The sequence below is a fragment of the Megalobrama amblycephala genome, linkage group LG3, assembly GCF_018812025.1.
Source record: "Megalobrama amblycephala isolate DHTTF-2021 linkage group LG3, ASM1881202v1, whole genome shotgun sequence".
Lineage (NCBI taxonomy): Eukaryota > Metazoa > Chordata > Actinopteri > Cypriniformes > Xenocyprididae > Megalobrama > Megalobrama amblycephala.
The window spans coordinates 29,169,922-29,192,654 of NC_063046.1; the positions used below are offsets into that span (position 1 = coordinate 29,169,922).

Consider the following 22,733-nt stretch of genomic DNA (forward strand, 5'->3'; position numbering starts at 1 on the left):
CAAATTGGATAACAATGTCAACAAATAAATGCATGCACAGTTTTGAGGCAGCTTTAATCGCATGTTTGGTAATTTCATTACTTAATTTACAACAGAACAACGACGGAGCACGGTCGTACTTTCTTTTGCGCTTTATTTAAGCTATAATAAAGTCATTATGCAGCGCGCGCCGGCGCATTTGCGCATCTTGAGTGCGCGCCACGAACACAGTATAACGGCTGATTGGACAGTTATGTTAATTTTTCGGAGTTTTACCGACATAGCCTGACATCATCTAATCTGACCGCAATTCACTGTTGTTCAACTGAAACTCCCTCGTCGTCACCTAACGTTACCTTTTCCGCGCTCGTTTGACTTGAGCCTGGCGCTGAGGCGAAGTCGGAATGCGCCTCTGAAAAGTGTCCCGTTTGTTGTGGTCGTAAAGAGACAGTTGTATATAAACGCAGCGTTTTACTTGGCGATGTTTAAAAAAAAAAAAGATTTTTATTTTTGGTATTTTATATGCTCTGTTGGTGGTTTGTGGAGTAGCATAGATAAAAAAATAATTCAGCAGAGGCGGGGATACATAGACCAGAAGGGGGGAAATCCCCCCCGTCCCCCCCTACAAATCGCACCCTGTATATATATATATATATATATATATATATATATATATAGTCTTATAAATCAGAACAAATAAAAATCATTAATTCAAAACTGAATTACTCATTTAAGCACTTGCACAAACACAAGCACATTTCTGCTTTTAAACCATGTGGTTTTTTAGCGCTGAATTCATGAAGGCTGGGTTACTGCACAGAAAAGGAAGTTAAAGGCTTTCAGAAGAGTATATAACTGTCAGCTCTGTTTGACCCAGAGGTTCCTCAGAAAGCTCTCATCATGTACTTGTTGGTGGTGGTCATCTCTCTACTGCTGAGCTCTGTTCCTGTTCAGAGTCGTACTATTCAGGTGAGAACAGTCAACAATATCCGACATGGAAAATAATAGCATCAGCATCTTCCTAATGGGAGCGGCTTTTCATTTTTAACCTTCGGTTTCTAATATACATGTTTAAAATTCTTGAACAGGATATAATTGAAAATATCTCCGGGGAGACAGGTAAGATGCACAGAAAGAAAAAACTAACATGTAAATTTTGCAGTGTTTTATTAATAATTTACTGATTCATATATCAGGTGACATCACTGAGAAAGATGATATACCAGTGTCAACTATAATTGAAAACACCAAAAATGCAGGTACGAGTTTGAAGGCTATAAGTTGATGGTGTAGGCACATCTTTTGTGTATCAGTTCCTGGCAAATTCCTCAACTCTCTTTATCATTTAAATCATATCACCAGAATCAACATACTGAATTATTGTGCATTATACTGCAGGACTGGAACAGGACAGGCCTTTGATCAAGTTTGGAGACATCGCCGTAGCAAGCGGGCTGGAGAATGCAGATCCATGTACTGCTCGTGGGTGCAAATGGGATAGAAGCAGAGATGGAAATGTCTATGTGCCCTACGTCATCTCCAACCAGTACTGTAAGTGGCGATGTTCACTAAATTTGATATCATCTCATCAGTGTCACAATGTTCTGTTCAACAGTCTATTTCTTCCACAGCTCCAGCTGAAGTAGGAGTGATTAAAAGAGGTATGCAGTCTTTTGCGGAAGTTTCCTGCATTCGATTCGTACCTCATCAAGGGCAGAGGAACTTTCTCCGCATACAGTCTCAAATCTGGGTAATCCTATCAAGGATTCCTTTCTATCCCATTTCTGTGTATACGCTAAATGTGCTTTCCCTTTACATAGGCTAAATGTACGACTTATGTGTTATGTGGTCGACAGATGCTATTCAAATTTGGGCCGCCAAAGTCAAGGACAGGTTGTTTCTCTCCAGCGTCCTGGGTGTATCTATCACCGTACTGTTCAGCACGAACTCCTTCATGCTCTCGGGTTTCATCATGAACAGAACCGCAGTGACCGTGACAAACACATCCGAATCCTTTATGAGAACATCTATCCTGGTATTTTTGTTTATTTATTTAATTTATTTTATGTTTGAAATTAGGCTTACATTTTACCTTTAAAATGTTTACAAACGTGTAAATATGTATTTAAAATATATAATATACATATGAATATAAATAGTATATTGTATAAATATATGAAATATATGAATGAAAAGTAATAAGTATGAATATTAGGAAGTGATTAAGAAGACTGCAAAAGATAAATTTGAAAAAGATGATAAAATAGAACAAACAATAAGAAAACAATATGCATAAAACAGGGCATATAACATTTAGTCACAATTGCATGTCCTGTAGTCTAGATTAAACTTCACTGTGTTTTTACCAGATTTACAATTACAGTCCTTAATACTTTCTTGTGCACTGTAACAGCAATGCAGCACAATTTCAAAAGAAAAAAAACTAACAATCTGGGTACCCCCTATGACTACAACTCTGTGATGCACTATTCAAGGTAAACATTCTTGTAGTGGTCTGTAGTTCAGATGGGGAATTATATATATATATATATATATATATATATATATATATATATATATATATATATACACCTAGTAAACTTGTTTATGTGTGTGGTTTTAGGAAAGCTTTCTCCTGGAATAATGAGCCAACCATGATTCCCATTCCTGACAGTAACGTTGTGATTGGTGAAAGCTAAACAAATGAGCCCCAATGACATCCTACGCATTAACAGACTCTACTGCAGTACGTTCAGCCTTTCCTGTCATTTGAATAAAAAACAGCATTTATAATTAAATAGCATTTATAATTATTGCAAGTCTTATTACAACTAATTTGTGTCTTTCATTTCATATTCATTGCTTTTTCTTTCTTAGGTTAAGAAAAGTGCTGATGGGCTGTATGAAGGTGTTTGATGTCTAAGTTCATCCCTTTTTTCCTATAGCATTCTTTTTTAAGCTTTCCTTTTTGCACATCACAGTATCAAATGATTTTACTTATTCTATTATTATGCATCCTAAAATCAGATACCTCTCAGTACATAAAAGATAATAAGATAATGATATTATTGATAATAAAAGATAATAATGTTCCAGTATCAGATGCTTGTGACAAATCAACGAAAGGAGCAAATAATGTGAACTCAAAATGTTCTTTAAAATGAGAAGTTGCTCAAAAAAAAAAAAAAAAAAAAAAAAAAAAAAAAAGCTTGTCTTTTTTCCTTTTTTGGCAATCTTTTTTTCAGTAGTAAAGCTGGTGAATACAATAAACTGTGTTGTTGTCTTGATATTAACGTCAAAAGAATGATTTCTGAAGGATCATGTGACTGAAAAATAATGGCTCCTGAAAATTCAGCTTTGCATCACAGGAATAAATTACATTTCAAAATATATTAGAAGAGAAAACTGTTATTTTAAATTGTAATAATAGTTCACAATATTACTGTTTTTACTGTATTTTTGATCAATAATAAATTCTTGAAATGCTGCCATGGTGAGCATAAGAGACTTTCCAAAAAATATTCCAGACTTGTACAGTGTACATCAGTTAAATTACTGATACTACAGTACAATAACCATAATAACTGTAATGTTCTCAATACACAGAGCAATATCACACTTTTCAGAAAATATCAGCAGCATCTTTATATGACATAAATCTAAAATCTACATCAAAGAAAACTTTCAACAAAACAGCTAGATGATTCTGTAATTATCTGAGAAATGCACACACACTTCTACATAAGCATTCTCATTCATTCGCTGGATGTACTAATTCACATTATTTCCCTTATCTGACCAGAAAAAACATCTATTATTACATGAATAAATAAAATAACTCAATTAACCACAAGATGTCATGTTTAGTCATGTCAAAGCCAAAATGTTTGGCTTCTGCAAAGATGCTAAAGACACAAATATTGTATATTGTTTGAAGTTTTTGAAAGGCACATTGTGAATCACACAGTGCACAAAACCAGGTTCACCTCTTCCTAAATGTCATAAAAGAACTCGTCATCAGATGATCCTTCCATTGCACACATTTCACTGGTTGGAAGCATTGCTCAGCCCACCCTGAGCAATGCTGATTTTGAGGAAGACAGATCATGTAGGTGAGTAAGAAATAACAGAACAATGTTGAGAAATTAAACTGATGCATACAAGAAACTGGCTAACAGCACAAATACAGTTTTAACCACAAGAGTGCCTAAAAAGGACATAACCTTTTGGAAACATGTGTGACCACCTCATTCTAGTGGTTAAGTGTGAGTAAATTAAGAGTCAAACCTAGTATGCCTCTCTGAAACTTATGAGCCCCTTTTAATGTAACAAGTAACAGGTGCAAAAGCAAAAGGTGACTTGACTTACAGTGTTTATACATTTTCATGATATTCAGACATGCATTTACAAAAGCAATTACCATGCAACACTCTCTAACATTATCAACATTACATTTATGCATGCAGACACTTTTAATCCAAGGCGATTTACAAGGAGTACATTTTTATCCGTTCATACATTCCCTGGGAATCAAACCCATGATTTTGGCTACTGTTTCAGTTACAGGAAAGCTATGAAAATCTAAGCAATTAATGTTAAATTGATTGTCTTCTGAATAAATGTTATGATTTTCTTCCGAATATTCTAACAAATGAAAAACATTTATAGAGCCCATCATTAATCCGTAGAATAAATCATGTTAGATTGGAGGCATTGGAGGCATTATAATGATATATTACTGTCATAGAACCCTCAACACAACAACAGCACTATATGTTAACTGTAACAGATTAGGAATTATTAACAAACAAATGTCAATGTATTATTGACAGTTAATTAAAATAATTTTAAATCATACCAAAGCTGACACTGGGGTGGTGCCCTTTCAAAGAGTACATCTTTGTACCTTATCTACTCCTAAACTGTAGCCTACATATTAGTATACATGGTACATAGCACTAAAAAACATATTTAGCCTGTTTTTTGTTTTTGTTTTTTAAAATTTACACATTTCAATTAATAGTAAAATTCCATCAGATTGAATTGAATAATCCTTACATATTATCAAAGTCCCTTTAAGACAAGTCATTTCACTCGGCGGCCATCTTTGAAACGCCTCTCGGGCATCCTGGGCATCATGCAATCTCTTTGAATGGGGATTGGGGAAACATAAAATTCTCCAAAACTGTTCGTCAACCTTACGATTAAATTTCATATTTGAAATCACCAATGAAATCTAACAACAACCGGCTCATAAATTTAGTTTCTAAACGCTCGAATCATGACAAAACTGTATTTTTCAGGCTGGATCAAGCTAATGCGCATGCGCAGACCTAAATGCGCGTCTCTTCGGAGGCGCGAGTCTGACTGTTTCTATAGAAACCGGTGATTCTAACGGCCGCTGAAGTGATGCGATGACTTTATCAGTCAGCGATTGGCTCTTATTTAGAAGGCGGGACTTATTCCGCCATATTGCGCGGTACACTTTCTCCCATTCAAAACAATACGAGTGACACGTCTTGTGTTATTCTATAGTCTTTGATATTATTCATATTATGAATTAAGAATTTTAAATGAGTAAAAAAAAAAAAAAAAAAAATAGAGACTAATAGAACATTTTGTATAAATCTTAACGGAACAAGTGAGTAGACCATTTAGTTTATGTGATTCATATTCATAAATTAAAAAAAAATGAATATGTTTAAATTTATTAATATGAATCACAAACTAAATGGTTCATTCCCTTCGTTCACTCCATTAAGATTTATACATAATGTTCTATTAAGCTCGTTTTCTAATTCTCACTTCTTAATAATATGTAAGGATTATTCAGTTGGGGTGGGATTTTACTATTAATTGAAATGCGTAAATCTTTGAAAAAGGCTTTTTTTTTTAGAGTGTAGTATCTTTTAAAAGGGCCACCCCAGTGACAGCTTTTGTAGGCCAACTTTTTATAATAAAATTTGTATATACTTTCTGCTGAATTCAAACATTTTATATTATTTCAACATAACATTATCCATAAGTAATTAAAGGACATTTTAGAAATGAGTAATGATAAAACACTGGGCTTATGTTCATGTGTGGACACTGGACATGTTGAAGTCATTTTAAGGTAGCACTTATTACTCCTATACAGTATAAAAGTGGAACAGTACAGTAAACTCTTTCCCCGCCATTCAAATATTAATATGAAAATAGCACTAATTTGGCTCTTTCCTAGTAACACATCTCTTAGACACTCAGGGGCTAAAATGTAACAAAGTACGCAATATGATTTTCTGGATAACTGAACTACAACATAAGCTAATGGATGTGTACTGGCTTCGCACCCAGCAAGCTAAACACATCCACTCAATAAACAGTCTTGACACCGGAGTCGTCGTTTTGATTTACTGAATAAATGTGTAAAACTGTAAAACAACATAACACAGAAGGAATACATAAATAAAATGTCACATGGTAAACGTCCAGTCCAACAATGTTCACCAGAAGACAGTTGTACAAAATGATTGTACAATATAAATTTCCCAATGCTATAACATGAAAACATCTACATGTACTTCCTCGCAATCATAATATATTAACAATCAAAAATAATCAAACTCTACTTACAGGCAGTGCCTCGTTAAGAGTTGTTAATCCGATGGACTGACACAGCAAATTAAAGTGCGCTACCATGTGCTTTGCACGTTGTTCTTTTTGAACCCCAGAAACTGAATAAAACATATTCAATCTGCAGAATATAAAACTACCAGTAGAGGGAGCAAAAACACCAAAACAGGCAAAGCCAGAACACTCCCCGTCTGGTATCACAAAGATACCATATACCCTAGCAATTATTGGATTAAACAGCCTGATCTGAAGACACAAGGTATACTAACTCAGATATAGGTCTGTGATAGATTTTTGTTGTCCCATGCTGAACAGTTTTCACCTCCACTTTTCTCACAATACCGTCTGTACTGGGAACAGCCTTCACAATTATCCCCATCGGCCACTCGTTTCTTTTGACTTGTTTGTCTTTGAGCAGTACAATGTCGCCTTCTTTGATGTTTGGATGTTTGTGAAACCACTTGTGACGGTTCTGAAGTGTTCCAAGATACTCCTTCCGCCACCTATTCCAGAATGTTTCTGCTAATGTTTGAACCTGTTTCCATTGACATAGGAGCATGTCTTTCTTACTGAAATCTTCTTGTGGAGTTGGAGGATTACCAGCCTTTTGTGTCAAAAGCATAGATGGTGTTAGGATGAAGGGGAATTCAGAATCTGTGGAGACTGGGACTAGAGGCCGTGCATTAACGATGGCTGTGACCTCAGACATGAATGTCACTAAGACTTCATGTGTAAGCTGTGAGTACTTGTTTTTCAAGAGCATTGAATCCAAGATTCGCCTTGTTAGACCAATCATACGTTCCCAGGCGCCACCCATATGAGAAGAGTGTGGTGGGTTAAAAACCCAGGAACATCTTTGCTCAAGTAGGTATTCTCTCACCTCTGTTTGTTCGTTCTCGCTCATTTTAAGCTCTCTAGAGGCACCAACGAAATTCGTCCCACAATCGGAGCGCAGCTGCTTGGCAGGACCTCTAATAGAAAAGAATCTTCTGAGAGCGTTAATAAGACTTGAGGAAGTCATCGACTCAATCACCTCTATGTGAACTCCTCTGGTACACATGCAAGTGAACAACACTGCCCACCTCTTGCTGTTTGCTTGGCCACCCCTTGTGCGGCGTGAGATCACCTCCCATGGCCCAAAAACATCTAAGCCGACAAAGGAAAAGGGTGGATCCATTTGCAGCCTTTCTGCTGGCAGGTCAGCCATTTGTTGTTCCTCCACCTTGCCTCTTAGTTTACGGCAAGTAACACACCTCCGAATAATACTGCTAATGCATCGTTTAGCCCCAGTTATCCAAAAACCATTGGATCTTATGGTGCCCTCTGTAAGATGTCTGCCCTGATGTTGCACACGTTCATGAAAATGTCTGACCAGTAGGACTGTGATGTGATGGTGAGCCGGAATGATGAGGGGATTTGTTTCTTTATCTCCTATTTCTGCTTGTCTGATGCGTCCACCAACTCTCAGCAAACCATTGCTGTCGATGATTGGATTCAACTTCAAAAGTGGACTATGTGACGGAATTTCACTTGCAGAAGTGATGCATTTCATCTCATCTGTATACACTTCTTGTTGTACACTCTTGATGATGATTTCCTCTGCTTTCAGAAGATCACTTACAGATAAACCCCTTGAGCACCAATGCCAACCTGTGCACTGACTATCGTTACTTGGTCCTGTGAAACAATGAGCAATGTGATGCAGCCGTGCCACAGCTCTGACGACTGTTCTCCAGTCTGAGAATTGCTCAAATCTTTTGGTACCTAGATGATTCACTTCAATCTGCGTAGACAAGACTTTAACCTCTGAGCGAACTTCAACATCTTCCTCTGGGTCAATAAGATCATATGAGTTTGGGTGATCAAAGAGCTGCTCTGATGGATAGTGCAAAAATGAAGGTCCTGTGAGCCAGGTTGTGGCCTCAAGCTTAGAAGATGAAACAGAACGAGAGCCATGATCGGCAGGATTTTGTTCAGAAGAAACGTACCTCCACTGTTCAGGCTGAGAAGACTGTCTGATGCGCTGCACTCTGTTGTTCACATATATATGGAACCGTCTTGACTCGTTATAGATGTAGCCTAACACTACTCTACTATCTGTGTAGAACCTTATTCTATCTAGCTTTAGATGAATCTCTTCTGTGATGAGTTCAGTCAGTTCGACAGCCAGGACTGCAGCACATAGTTCCAGCCTAGGAACAGAAAGATCAGGCTTTGGAGCCAACCTCGCCTTGCCAAGAACAAAGCCAACCTCTGTTTTCCCATACTGATCCGAAGCTTTCAAGTATGCAACAGCTGAGATGGCCTTCATGGAGGCATCCGAGAAGACACATATTTCAGTGTGTTTGGCTTCAGAAAGAGGAATGGATACATACATGCGTGGAATGTTCAGACTTCTTAGGTCTTGCAGCGAATGACACCACTGTGCCCACTCTTCATGTCTGCTTTCAGGCAATGGTGTATCCCACTCATGTGTCTGCGATGAGAGTTCTCTTAAAAGTAAACGGCCCTGGATTGTGATAGGAGCTAGGAATCCAAGGGGATCGAACAAGCTATTCACTGTTGACAACACTCCTCTACGTGTGTATGGTTTTTCAGTGTCGGGCACTTGGAAGGTGAACGTATCCGACATTAGGTTCCACTGTACCCCCAAGCTTCGCTGATCAGGTAAGTCATCCGTGGAGAGGTCAAGGCATTTGATGTCCTTAGCCAAATCTTCATTTGGAAAGGCATCCATTACTTTGGCTCTGTTTGCAGCAATTTTATGAAGCCTGAGGTTTGAAGCAGCTAGTGCCTCTTGTGCTCTTTTAAGCACATTGATTGCCTCTTCCTCTGTAGGAAATGACTTTAAGGCATCATCTACATAGAAGTCTTGTTCAATGAATTTCCTCACATCAGTGCCATATTCTTTCTCTTCTTCTCTGGCAGCTCGGCGAATTCCATAAATGGCCACTGCCGGTGAAGGGCTATTTCCAAATACGTGAACTCGCATCCTGTAGTCCACAACCTCTTTAGACAGATCATTATCACGATGCCATAGAAAGCGTAAAACATCACGACAGTCCTCCCGGACCAAGAAGCAGTGAAACATCTGCTGTATGTCGGCTGTGATGGCAACAGGATCCTTTCGAAATCTTATGAGGACTCCTAACAGGCTATTGTTAAGGTCAGGGCCAGAAAGCAGTACATCATTGAGGGATACTCCATCAAACTGTGCACTAGAGTCAAATACAACTCGTATTTGGTCTGGTTTTTTTGGATGGTACACACCAAATGATGGAAGATACCAGCTCTCCTGACCATCTTGTAAAGGAGGAGCTAGCTCTGCATGGTTATTGTCAAGTATTCTCTGCATGAATTCTGTGAAGTCATCTCTCATCTTTGGTCGTTTGTCAAGGTTGCGACGAAGAGACATGAAACGTCTTGCTGCATACTCCCTGTTGTTGGGTAAGCGTCTCCTTGGCTCACGGAATGGCAATGGTGCTACCCAGCTGTTACTTGAGTCCTTGAAGAATTCCTTATCCATAATGTCCAGGAATAACTGATCCTCAACTGAAGGTGCAAATTTATTGTCATCTTTGGTCTGCTGAAACAAAGACTGACCAAGTCTGCAGCTTGATAGGCTAGGTTTGTGGAACTGGGTTTTCTCATTAAACGTCTCCTTCAGTACAATGTGATTATTGCATGGACTGAAGTAGCTTGGTCTGCCATTCTCTAAGATGTGTGTTCTCATGCAGTTCACCGGAGAGGGCTTGTGGCACTTTCCTAGACACACATTTCCCACAATGACCCAACCAAGGTCCAATTTTTGCGCATACGGAGCATCATGAGGACCGTTGAGTTGTTTGCGGACTTTATGTGCTCGTATTATGTCTCTTCCCAGCAGAAGCAGTATTTCAGCATTTGGATCAATAGGCGGTATCTTGTCTGCTATCTCTTTTAGGTGGCTGTGATGCAGGGCAGCAACTGCGGTTGGTATTTCATCTCGGTTATCTGGCATACTATTGCATTCGATGAGAGTAGGAAGTGGAAAATTGATCTCACCATCTGCAGACTCAATGATGAACCCTTGAGCTCTTCTTCCAGTTGCTTGGACTACTCCTGCACACGTCTTTAATGTGTACGGAGCAGAAGTTCCTTGCACATTGAAACTGTCAAAAAATTCTGATCTGGCCAAGGATCTATTGCTTTGCTCATCTATAATAGTGTAAATCCGCCTGCCTTGGTCAGGGCTGCCAGCAGGATAAACATTCACAAGGCATATTTTAGAGCATGACTTCTCACTAAAACCTTTGCCACAAATCTTGGTGCACTTTGATGACACATCTCCACCGCAGCACTCCTCTTCCTCCCCGCCATGCAGTGAAGGAGGTGTAGAATCAGAACGCCACGGCGCTGGGCCTGGATGGAGAGCAGCCAGGTGTTTGTCACTCTCACATTCAGAACATTTAATTGACACATCACAATTCTTAGCCACATGTTTGTTAGATGAGCAGCATCTGAAACAAATAGATAGCTCCCTTAAGATCCTTTTTCGTTCCTCTAATGGCTTTTCTCTGAAGCCTCTGCATTTCTTGAGAGGATGAGGTTTACGATGTATAGGACATTGCTTCTCAACCTCGTTGTTTCCTCTCTGAAGACTCTTGGTATGAGAAAGGTTAGAGGAGGACATCACATCCGTTTTATGGACTGAAACAGGTTTCTGAGCATGACTTTCATTATACCTGATCTTTCCACCAGGGTTTATGGAAAGTAAAGAAAAATTGAAGCTAGGATCGTTGCGTGCTCTTGCTTCTGCACATACAAATTCCACAAAGAAGGAGAATGGTGGGAAAGAAACTCCATAAGTGTACTTGTAGTGTGAACCCTGCATCATCCACTTTTCTTGTAGTCCAAAGGGCAACTTTTGCACAATAGGATTAACTCCTCTTGCTGTATCTAGATAAGTGAGCCCAGGTAGATCACCGCCATTCTTAGCTGCTTCAATCTCTGAAAGCAAGTCTCCTAATTCCCGGAGTTTATCATGGTCTTTAGCTGATATTTTTGGAAAAGTCTCTATTTTTGTGAAGAGAGCTTTTTCAATAGCTTCCGGAGATCCGTAGGTCATATCTAGCCTCTCCCAGATGAGTTCAAGACCAGCTGGTAAGTTCCTTACATTCACAGACTTAATGCGACGGGCATGATCTGCTGAATCTCTCCCCAGCCATCTAATCAATAAATCAAATTCCTCACCTGCTGTGAGATCAAGGTTCTTGGTGGCATTGAGAAATGATGATTTCCAGGCCAGATAGTTTTCCGGACGATCATCAAATTTGTTAAGCCCAGATGTCACTAGCTGATTTCGTGTTAAAAACTTAGCTAAGTCATACGTGGCTACATCATGACTAGAGTGATGAGTAGGATGATTCGTGTCTCGTCTAGGATGGTGCATGGGCGCAGCTGGACTCTTAGAAGGGTGTGAGAAGCTATGTGGAGAGTGGGGGAATGGAGGTTTACTCTGCTGCCTTTTCTCACTGCAACTGCATTGACTGGCATTCCAAGAGGACAGAACATGATACACCGGTGAAGAAGGCTTTTTCTCTCTATCATCCTCTATATTTTGGGGTAATTCAGGCTTTGAATTCTCTGGTACAGTATCACTAGGTTCACTATGTTGTTTTACATACTCTTCAGTACGTTGCCTAGGACTTTGCTGTGGAAGGTGGAGAGTTGAACTATGTTGTGATCTTTTTACCTCTAGATCTGCGACTGCAGCTTCCATGACTGCCGCTTCTGCCATTGCAGCTTCAGCCTCTCTCTCCTTTTCCATTACGTCTAATGTTGCTTCAAGGCGAGCTTTCTCTATTTTAATTTCCATTTCCCTCTTTGCAAATGAGGCTCTTGCCTGTGCAGCTTCCGCCTTTGCTCTTGCTTTAGTCGCTGCCATACTAACCGTGGACTTGCTGGAAGTCACGGAACGTCGAGATGAAGCTGACTGACTTTTGTCATCTTCCATGACTGGTCCGAAATATAAGCTTGATGGATTTTACCGTGTGGATACTCTGCAGTTGTCGTGTTAGCCTCTATGCCGTAGATGACAATAGCAGGTGAAATCCAGCTTCCAAGATAAACAGCTCTTGTATGAAGCTTGCCTTTTTACTGTACTGGCTTCGCACCCAGCAAGCTAAACACATCCACTCAATAAACAGTCTTGACACCGGAGTCGTCGTTTTGATTTACTGAATAAATGTGTAAAACTGTAAAACAACATAACACAGAAGGAATACATAAATAAAATGTCACATGGTAAACGTCCAGTCCAACAATGTTCACCAGAAGACAGTTGTACAAAATGATTGTACAATATAAATTTCCCAATGCTATAACATGAAAACATCTACATGTACTTCCTCGCAATCATAATATATTAACAATCAAAAATAATCAAACTCTACTTACAGGCAGTGCCTCGTTAAGAGTTGTTAATCCGATGGACTGACACAGCAAATTAAAGTGCGCTACCATGTGCTTTGCACGTTGTTCTTTTTGAACCCCAGAAACTGAATAAAACATATTCAATCTGCAGAATATAAAACTACCAGTAGAGGGAGCAAAAACACCAAAACAGGCAAAGCCAGAACAGGATGATTACATTCAAGAAAGAAAATTAATAGGAATGTTATTACAAGTAAGGATGACTGGATACTCAATGAAGTAAAAACTCTTACTGTTTCTGGTTTGTCTGCATGTGATGGCACCATACTGAGACAGGGAAATTCACACCTGTTCTTCAGTCAAGATTGAAGGTTACACAAGACTGAACTCACTGAGTAATGAAAAAAAAAAACACTTGCATGTTTATCAGTTTTCGTTGAACATTTCAAAGATAATGTTTCTATCCAGACCAGCAAGTACTGTTTTGAGCATTTCCCAACTCTGAAAATGTGACCGAAGATATGAATGCAGGACTCATAAATTGCTGCGATCACAATTTTCAAACACTTTTATATTATTGTATTTGCATACAATATGACTCAGATTTGAGATGATAACTACAGATTTAAGTAAAAAAAAAAACGTTAGCTGGCAACAGCCAAAATCTAAAAAAAAAAAGTAGTTAACTGCAGTTGGTTAAGGCCTGTTCACACCAAGAACAATAACTACATGTATAACTATAATGACAACTATTTTAGTGTCCACACCAACGCAAAATAATCTGTTTATTATAAGCACACACTGCAACTCTGTCGTCTGCCGCTATAAATGCTTGAGCTCAAGGCTATAGAGTAGGTATTATACAAGGTGATATATACTGTAAGAATATATATTATAAGGTGATCAACTTGTAAAATAAAAAAAATGCAATATATGAAAAGATAATGTTTTAAGAAGGGAACAAATACAGTAACAGTAATCAGTTTCATTGACACATGCTCCTATGAAGGGAATTTCACACCTGTTCTTTTTCCAACAGGGTTAAACAAATCTTATCTCTTTTGCCCATATTTGTAAAGATCAGTTTGATATGGACTCAAACCAGGGTATAAAACATGTTGCTCTATGAATCTTGAGGGATTGAGGTGAGAACAGTGGTATGTTTGAGATTCCCATTTATGACATTGCTAGATTGTTTGAGCAGAATAGGAAATGAGGAAGGCAACATGTATTTATTACAAACTTAAATAGGTTGTGTACTATTTGATAATGATATGGTGTCCATCTGTACTTTTTATTTTAACACTTATCATGGCTTTGTATTCCATTTGAGATTTAACATGACAAATAGTGTACTTATCTGTAAATTCTGTCTCACCAAACGTCTGTGCCCTGGTTCTTTCTGCAGGTCTTTTTTCTTACTCATTATAGGTCTTTGGCTGTCATGTTTGTGACCAAGGTTACTTTTGGCCTGTTGGCCCTGCTGCTGGTCTTCTCAGCTGAGGGGAAGGTAAAACACATATTTATACATGCACGCACGTATAGTAGTCTGAAATGGTGCATACAATTTCTTTATATACTAACTCATGTAATATTAAAAAAATGTAATATGATTTCATTTGACTTCACTTATTTTCCAAATATTTTTCTCCATGTCCGTGTGTGTGGTGTTATGGATTTCCTCACATTCAGCCTGGTAAGTCAAATACTCCAGCATATGAGATTGTAAAAAAAGCTTTAAGATGAAACATTAAATGATTCGGCAAAGACACAACTGACTGAAGTAATGGAGAATGTTTTGATGTGTTTTTATAATAGTTGAGGACAAGTCTGCTGAGCTGTCTGTGTCTGAACTGCTGGACAGAGCCAACAGAGGCATTGGTAAGTACTCTCCACTTACTGACCAAGAGACATCAATATGTTGAAATTGTTCTTCATTAAAAAGTCCCAAATGAACTGTTTATGTGTTAGTTCCTGAACCTGATGAGCCCAAGCTAATGGATGACATTGCTGTGAATGAGAGAAATGCTGATCCCTGCACCTCCTATGGCTGCCTCTGGCCCAAATACAGCGACGGCAAGATTTATGTACCTTACGTCATCGCCAACCACTACTGTAAGTCACGGTTACACTTTATTTTACAGTGCCATAGTTACATTGTTATTACTCAAATAAGTACTGAGTACTATTAATTAACTACATGTACTTACTACAGAGTTACAGTTAGGGTTAGGGTTTGGTTTAGTTACTTGTAATTATGCATAAATTACTGTTATTACTATAGTAAGTATGTAGTAATGTGTAACTACAGCACTTTAAAGGTGACAGAGAGGATTTTTTCGTCGACTGAGAATCCAAAGACTGTTACTGAGTTTTTGAAATGAGCGCATGCGTAAGAACAACCCCCCTCCTTCACAGCTCACTTCAAAGGAACGCCTCCCAAAACTCGTGCACGAGTAGTGGAATACGAGTGTTTACCACCGGCATTCGCTGTGTCGTGTTTTTTGGATTCATTATGTCGGACTCACCGCAGGTAACTCATAATCTGCAGTTGTTACTCCTGTCTCCTGACAAAAACATTGCATGCAGCGCCTGTGGAGTGTGGAAAGTTACTGGAGAGCGCAGCCGCGCTCGTCTCTCATAAGGAACGTCACGGCAGTGATTGACAAGCCAGAGGACCAATCGTTTACGCGATGATCGCGTAAACGATTGGCCTCGTGCACAGATGATGTATATTAATATTATTACTTTCAGTGCACCTAATAAATAGTCTTTTATCAGTTAGTAAAGACAGTTTCAAGTAATATTGCAAAAATGTATAAAACAAAACATCCTCTTTAGCACCTTTAAAGTAAAGTGTTACCCAAGTCACTAATATTTTGATTTATGTTTTTACTCATTACATAAAGAAAAAAAGTAGGCCAAATTCTTGCTGAAGTCATGAAGCTGAGACATAATGAAAGGATGAACCTGTTTATAGTAGCAAGCTCTGACCTCTTTGCCCTTTCAGCTTCCCGTGAGCTGGAGATCATCAAGCGCGGTCTGGACTCTTTCTCCTACAGCACTTGTATCCGCTTCTTCCCCCGCAGCAATGAGAGAGACTATATCAGCATTGAGTCTCGCAGTGGGTACATATCTAACAACAACTAAAACTAACATCAGAAAAACCAACACAGAAATAGTTTCATGACAAATCAATCAAAGTCAAAATGTATTTTGTGATGAAAATTAGATCAAGGTGATGAAGAGATGAAGATAATATCTGAGATAGGTCAAAAATATACAATTTGTGGATCTCTGTCTCACAGATGCTACTCGTACGTGGGTCGTCAGGGTTATGCCCAGACTGTGTCTCTGGACCGTAATGGCTGCCTTTACCACAGCACTGTGCAGCATGAGCTGCTCCACGCTCTTGGCTTCAACCATGAACAGACCCGCAGTGACCGTGACAATCACATCCAAGTCGTCTGGGAGAACATCATTGATGGTACTGTTTTTGTTGAAAGAAGAATGCATGTATATTGTGTTGTTAGGTCAGCTTATTTAGTACAACAGATTTCTAGGACCACCAGTAAATGTTTTGTTTGCTCATCAGACATGAAGTACAACTTCAACAAAATCAACACCCTGAACCAGGGAACTCCCTATGACTACAACTCTGTGATGCAGTACCACAGGTGAGAGGAGATGAGGTTTCTCTCTGTGTAAAGTGTAACAGATTATAATCTAACTGCATCTTTGCCACTTGCTCTATTAGAACTGCTTTCTCCAAGAATGGCCTTCCCACTATGATTCCCATTCCTAACAATAATGTTGCGCTGGGCACATCTACTGAGATGAGCCAGAATGACATCATCAGAATCAACAGGCTCTACCAGTGCTGTGAGTGCAACGACACACACATTATTTCTCTTCTTCTCATTCTAGAACTCATAACATGCTTACAAAAGCAGTAAAAAAAAAAAAATACACATTACATTTGGTGGAAGATAGTTTGATTGGATAGATCTTCAAAACATAACCAAAAGGTCTTTAATTCACATTTAAATGTTCAGTTTTTTTATTTACAAATTTAAATGTAAGGCTTGATTAAATGAACTGTGTAATTGAATTGTTTTTTAACCTTGATGGTTTTCTCATTCATAGGAGCAACAGAACTTTCCTTCAGCACCCAGATTTGCAGCCCAAACTACAACAACAAAAGTTCACTCAAGTATCATGTTGACATCTATGCTTACTTGAATCACCAATAAATTTTCCAGTCAAAGAGAACATCAATCCCTTTGTTAGTTAATTTTTCAAAACTCTGGCCTGACTGACTGTGTGAATTTTTTTTTTAGAGAATTATAATATTATTATAAATCAGTGTGAATAATCAATTTTTCTGATGTCATCTATAGTTTGATATTTTAAAGATGACTATAAAGAAAACTATTTATAGTAATAACTATATTTTATTTAATTGACATGGGAACATTTTACAAACAGTTTCCAAAAGTTTAGTAGGCTTACCATATTCCTAAATTATTGAATGAAATTTTGAAGCTGCTGGGTCATATTTGGCTCAAAATTTCATGCTTATGTAATGTCCGTAAACACATTACACCCACTGTCAAAATAAATAAAAATAAATCTTGCTTTTCATATCCATACCAACAGCCTAATTGCGAGTGTGGTTTTGTACAACATGCAGATCAATGAACAAGAAATTAATATTGAAAAACTTATTCCCAGCTACCTTTACAACCACTTTTAAAAACATTAAAAATGGTTGTGACCATAGATGTGGAATCTGGACTTATCAATTGTACTTGCAATGTGGTGTAACAATTTTGAGAAATTCTACTTTTGTATTTTTTCCACCCAAATTATTACTAGACATTTAACTAAAAATGTTTGTTGGCAACAGCCAGAAATCTATCACAGTCACAGTATTTTATCTAATTACGTTTAAAATACAAATACAGTATTTGTACAGTACAGTATTCGTTAGTTTATCATGAGGGATGTACATTGCTTTGTTTTGTTGTTTTTTTTATTTTGATTGTTGTAGTTTAATATAAACATAACAAAAACACAATCAACATGATAATTCAGTTTTAAGATTCATAAGCCATAAGCCAGTTGCATAAACTGCTAAGTCTAGTCTTACAAGTTAGTCATCAAATTTTTTTCTTTAAGACTGTTCATAACTTTTTAAATCAGTTACTTAAAAAACTTAGATTGGTCTAATTTAATATCAAAAAGTAAAACTGATTACCCCTAACTGTTAGTTAATCACAGAGGTGTAAAGAGTACCTGAAAACAAACCATACTTGAGTAAAAGTACTGATACCTTACATTGAAAATACGACTTGAGTAAAAGTCTTAAAATATCTGATTTTAACATTACTTAAGTATTTTACTCATGCTGAATGTAGGCTCAGAGATGCACAGTGAAAATAAGAAACAATTGATTTGTAAGATGAGAAATCATGTTTATTTTTTTAAATCAAAATAAATCTGAACACCTCAATATTGCAATAAATCAAGGTCGACACAACCTTTTAAATGTCTACAAACTCTCAAGTCTCAGTTAAGCTCAAGTGCACAAAAAGGTCATAAGTAAACCAATATCCTTCAAAAAGGTCAATATAGCGGATAAATAAAACAATGTTAAGTAAAATTAAATAGTCAAAGTTTACTGTACGTGCTGGTTTGAGCCTCATCACCAGCTGCAGTCATTTCCTCATCTAATAAATCAAACACCTGCAATCAGCAGCTACCTGCTAATGCACTCGCATTCACGTAAAGTAGCCTTGTTGAAAAGTTTTGGGTGAGTAAAGGCAAAACACACAAGATATAGTACCTTCAATGACCTTAGATGGCGATATCGCGTCTTTATATCAGAAATAAACTGCTGCAGAAAAAGTTAGCTGCCATGAAAAATTTAATTTGCAATTGCATTACTCATCACAAATGTAGTGGAGTAAAAAGTACATTTACTTGCTCATAAATGTAGTCAAGTAGAGAGTAAAAGTTGCCAATATCTTTGATACTCAGTACAACTACAAATAGCCAAAAAGATACTTAAGGACAGTAACTAATTACATTTACTCAAGTATTTTACACCTCTGGTTAGTCATACTAGCTCTTAAGACACAGTCTTAACATAATGGCTATGTTATGCAACTGGTCCCAGGAGTCCAACGTGCTGGTAGTTGAATGATGTTGATCACAACAAACTCAGACATGAGTCAAGTCTTGAGATCTGACTCTCCTTTAAAGTCTAAAGGCAGAAATCCCTGAGAATACAGACACACTACAGTATGTCAATGATGCAGGTTCTTATTCAGAGCTCACAACAAATAGAAGGCCAAACTCTGCTCTCTAGCTTGAGAGAGGACAGAACCTTATGTTTGCAGCTAAGATTTGTCCAATGATGCCACATGGAGAGTCTGAGCTTATAAAAGGGTGCCTGCATTACACACCATTAGATTTGAATTGTCTAAGGGAAGATGCACAGGCATGCCCGAAGCATGGCAAGGAACCGGGGAAACACACATTCCCTTAAAATGTTCCCTTTTGAAAAAACTTGATGCTGCGTCAGTTTCTGACACTATGGGATGTTAATACTCTCTACGCCATGCTGATCAACGCCTGCCTGTGTGCAGTGAAGGTCACCAAACACAATCTTGTCCGGCTTAAGGAATGAAGGACTCGATGGGCCTTGAGCCTTAGTAACCTACATGCATCAGCAGCTAATTAGGACACATCATGTGACACCACAGCCTTGCTCCATAGAAAGCTAAGTGTTATAGTCTGTTATGCACCTCACCAGGACACAAATATTAAGGATCCAAACACAGTGTTTTATGAAGGGGTAATCCACAAATGAAGTCAAAAACAGGCAAATGGTCAAACACAGAGTGAGCAGTCCAAACAATGATATTCAGAGCACAGGCAAGCCGAACAAACAAGGGAAAACACAACAAATCCAAGAAACCAGAGAACAGGAACAACCTCAGGTGATAATCACAGGCACTCTAGCTTGTGACTGTGACATAGGCGATAGGAAAAAAAGCCTCGAAGCTTCCATGCTCAACCATTTCTAAAATGGGGACTCCTGCATTAGACCAGTCCAAGCCACAACTAGAGGACAGCCCAGAGCCCCTACAAGCAGAGCTATCAGAGGAGACCATAGACATAGCCTCAGCTAAGTTACAAAATAATTTATTCAGCATAATAATTAAAATTAATGAATGCTAACTTAATTCTGTCCAAAGTGTTTCAGTAAATAACAAATGATTTATTGTACAGATTAATTCTCGTGTTCAATAGCCAAAATAGCCAATAGTGTTCTTGCTGAAGTCATGAAAGTACCTTGTGCCTGCTGCTGAGTGTCACATCAAAAAATGTACAGTGTTTGAACAACATATCAAAAGTTCTACATTAATCCAGGATCCTGGTTTATAAATCCACTTAAATAACACTTAAATATAAATGTTGAATCTGAATGTTAACCCTTACTCTGTGTGAAAAATCTTGTAAAACTTTTGATGTTCCCAGTCAAAAATGACTGGTCTTTAAGAAATAGCTTATAAATCTCTTGTTATGCTATATTACCGTCAAATATTTGATTCAATTTTTTTTGTCAACTTGTTTTCTTTCAATTAGGACAGGTTTTGTATTTCTTTTTTGGAACTGATTGATAGTAGGCCTCATTGATCTGAGCTTATGCATCTCAGTTTTTGAGTGGAAAAACAGCATTATTTGTGGATAATTTTGTCAATATTCAACAAAAGATGCAACAAATTTGCATTGTTTATCAGACTAGCGAGCTTTATTGCTTAACCAGGAAGTTTGTTTTTAAATGCTTTTGTTTTGTACAAAATAGCATGTCACACTTGTGGTGTTCCCGATCAAAAATGACAGGCCTACAAAAATAGCTTATAAACATCCTGTTATGCTATATTATCACCAAATATTGGATTCAATCTTTTTGTTAACTTGTTTTCTTTCAATTAGGACAGGTTTTGTATTTATTTTTGAAACGGATCGCCTACACTCATTGATCTGAGGATAAAATTAGTCTCTCTGAAAAAGAAAGCCTATAATAGTTTGTGTACATGAACGTATGAGTGTGTGTGCATGTATCCAGCATGTCCGAGGCCTTTATCTTTGAGAGCTCACATGTACATATGTGAACTTGAACACAATGAACATATTCCTAAACAATAAATGTTTCTCTCAGATCAAGGAGGCCTATAATCAGTCAGTTTCAAAAATAAATACAAAAGCTGTCCTAACTGAGAGAAAACAAGCTGACAAAAAGACCAATATTTGGTGATAATATAGCATAACGAGAGATTCTTGACTGGGAACATCACAAGTGTGACATTGCACCATTTTGAACAAGATAAAAGCATTTCAAAACAATCTTTCTGGTTAAACATTAAAGCACACTAGTGTGATAAACAGTGCACATTTTTTCAGATTTGATTGAATATTAACAAAATTATCTACAAATAATGCTTTTTTCACTCTAAAACTGAGGTGCATACGTTTGAATCAATGAGGCCTGTATCAGTTCCAAATTAAATACAAAACCTGTCTTAATTGAAAGAAAACAAGTTGACAACAGGTGATAATATAGTGATAATATAGCACAACGAGAGATTTCTAAGCTCTTTTTTGTAGGCTGGTCATTTTTGACCGGGAGCACCACAAGTATAACAAGTTGAAAAAAAAAAATACAAAAATACAAAAATAATCCCAAAAATTTGGGGAAGTAGTTATACCCTTTGCAAGTTTTAGTCCAATACAATAACATTAACATTTTCAGAAAATACTCTCTGTGTCTACGTGACCTGAACACAACATAAGGGTTAAAAAGCATCCATTATAATGGGAGAAGGAACTTAAGGTTGTGATATCTGATGAGAATTGGGCTGAAATACATGCACACAGAATGACATGTAATAGAATCTGGAGAGAATATAATTGGATGGTGACTAATTGTTATTTTCAAATGCCCCAAATTGTAGCCAAATTTAATTTAAGTCAGTCCAGTGCCTGTTGGAGGGAGTGTGGAGAACAAGTAGCCATGCATACACACATCTTTTGGGACTGTCCTATTCTAGTTCCTTACTGGACAAATGTTTCATTATCCTGAACATTTTTATTAATTTGCCCAGAGACCCCTTTAATAGCTATTTTGTGAGTTAAACCAGATTTAAAGGATTAGTCCACTTTCAAATAAAATTTTCCAGATAATTTACTCACCCCCATGTCATCCAAGATGTTCATGTCCTTCTTTCTTCAGTCAAAAAGAAATTAAGGTTTTTGATGAAAACATTCCAGGATCCTTATAGTGGACTTCAATGGCCTTCAAACGGTTGAAGGTCAAAATTACAGTTTCAATGCAGCTTTAAAGGGCTTTAAATGATACCAGATGAGGAATAAGGGTCTTATCTAGCGTAAAAAGCGTATAAATGTATATGCTTTATATAAACAAATGATCGCCTTCCAAGTGCTTCCACCAAAACCGCACTTTCGTATTCTTCAAAAAGCTTACGTTGTATGTCTATTCTACTTATGGAACAAACAAGGCGCCAGTTCCATTTTTTCCATAAGTAGAATAGGGAAGGCGTAGGACAATGAAGAATACAAAAGTGTGGTTTTGGCGGAAGAACATCCAAGCCGATCATGTGTGTTTATAAAGCATATACAGTTGTATTTTTTTA

General features: G+C 37.7%; 2 protein-coding genes and 1 pseudogene across 2 annotated transcripts; 2 read left to right on the forward strand and 1 right to left on the reverse strand.

Annotated features, from left to right (window-relative positions):
- Window positions 1-801: 801 nt before the first annotated feature.
- On the forward strand, window positions 802-2,861 carry LOC125264040 (annotated as a pseudogene).
- A 2,634-nt stretch (window positions 2,862-5,495) lies between these two features.
- Window positions 5,496-13,195, reverse strand: LOC125265026. The gene is made up of 2 exons (XM_048184941.1): window positions 13,033-13,195; window positions 5,496-12,830 (listed from the first exon to the last, which is right to left on the reverse strand). The coding sequence occupies exon 2, from the start codon at window positions 12,587-12,589 to the stop codon at window positions 6,827-6,829; it is 5,763 nt and encodes a 1,920-aa protein (XP_048040898.1). The 5' UTR covers window positions 12,590-12,830; window positions 13,033-13,195; the 3' UTR covers window positions 5,496-6,826.
- A 932-nt stretch (window positions 13,196-14,127) lies between these two features.
- LOC125265033 (low choriolytic enzyme-like) lies at window positions 14,128-17,286 on the forward strand. Its single transcript, XM_048184952.1, has 10 exons — window positions 14,128-14,165; window positions 14,417-14,518; window positions 14,701-14,704; window positions 14,827-14,889; window positions 14,980-15,123; window positions 16,019-16,136; window positions 16,317-16,495; window positions 16,604-16,685; window positions 16,766-16,890; window positions 17,155-17,286. Coding segments are annotated over exons 2-10 (783 nt in total). The 5' UTR covers window positions 14,128-14,165; window positions 14,417-14,452; the 3' UTR covers window positions 17,157-17,286.
- The last annotated feature ends 5,447 nt before the right edge of the window (window positions 17,287-22,733 follow it).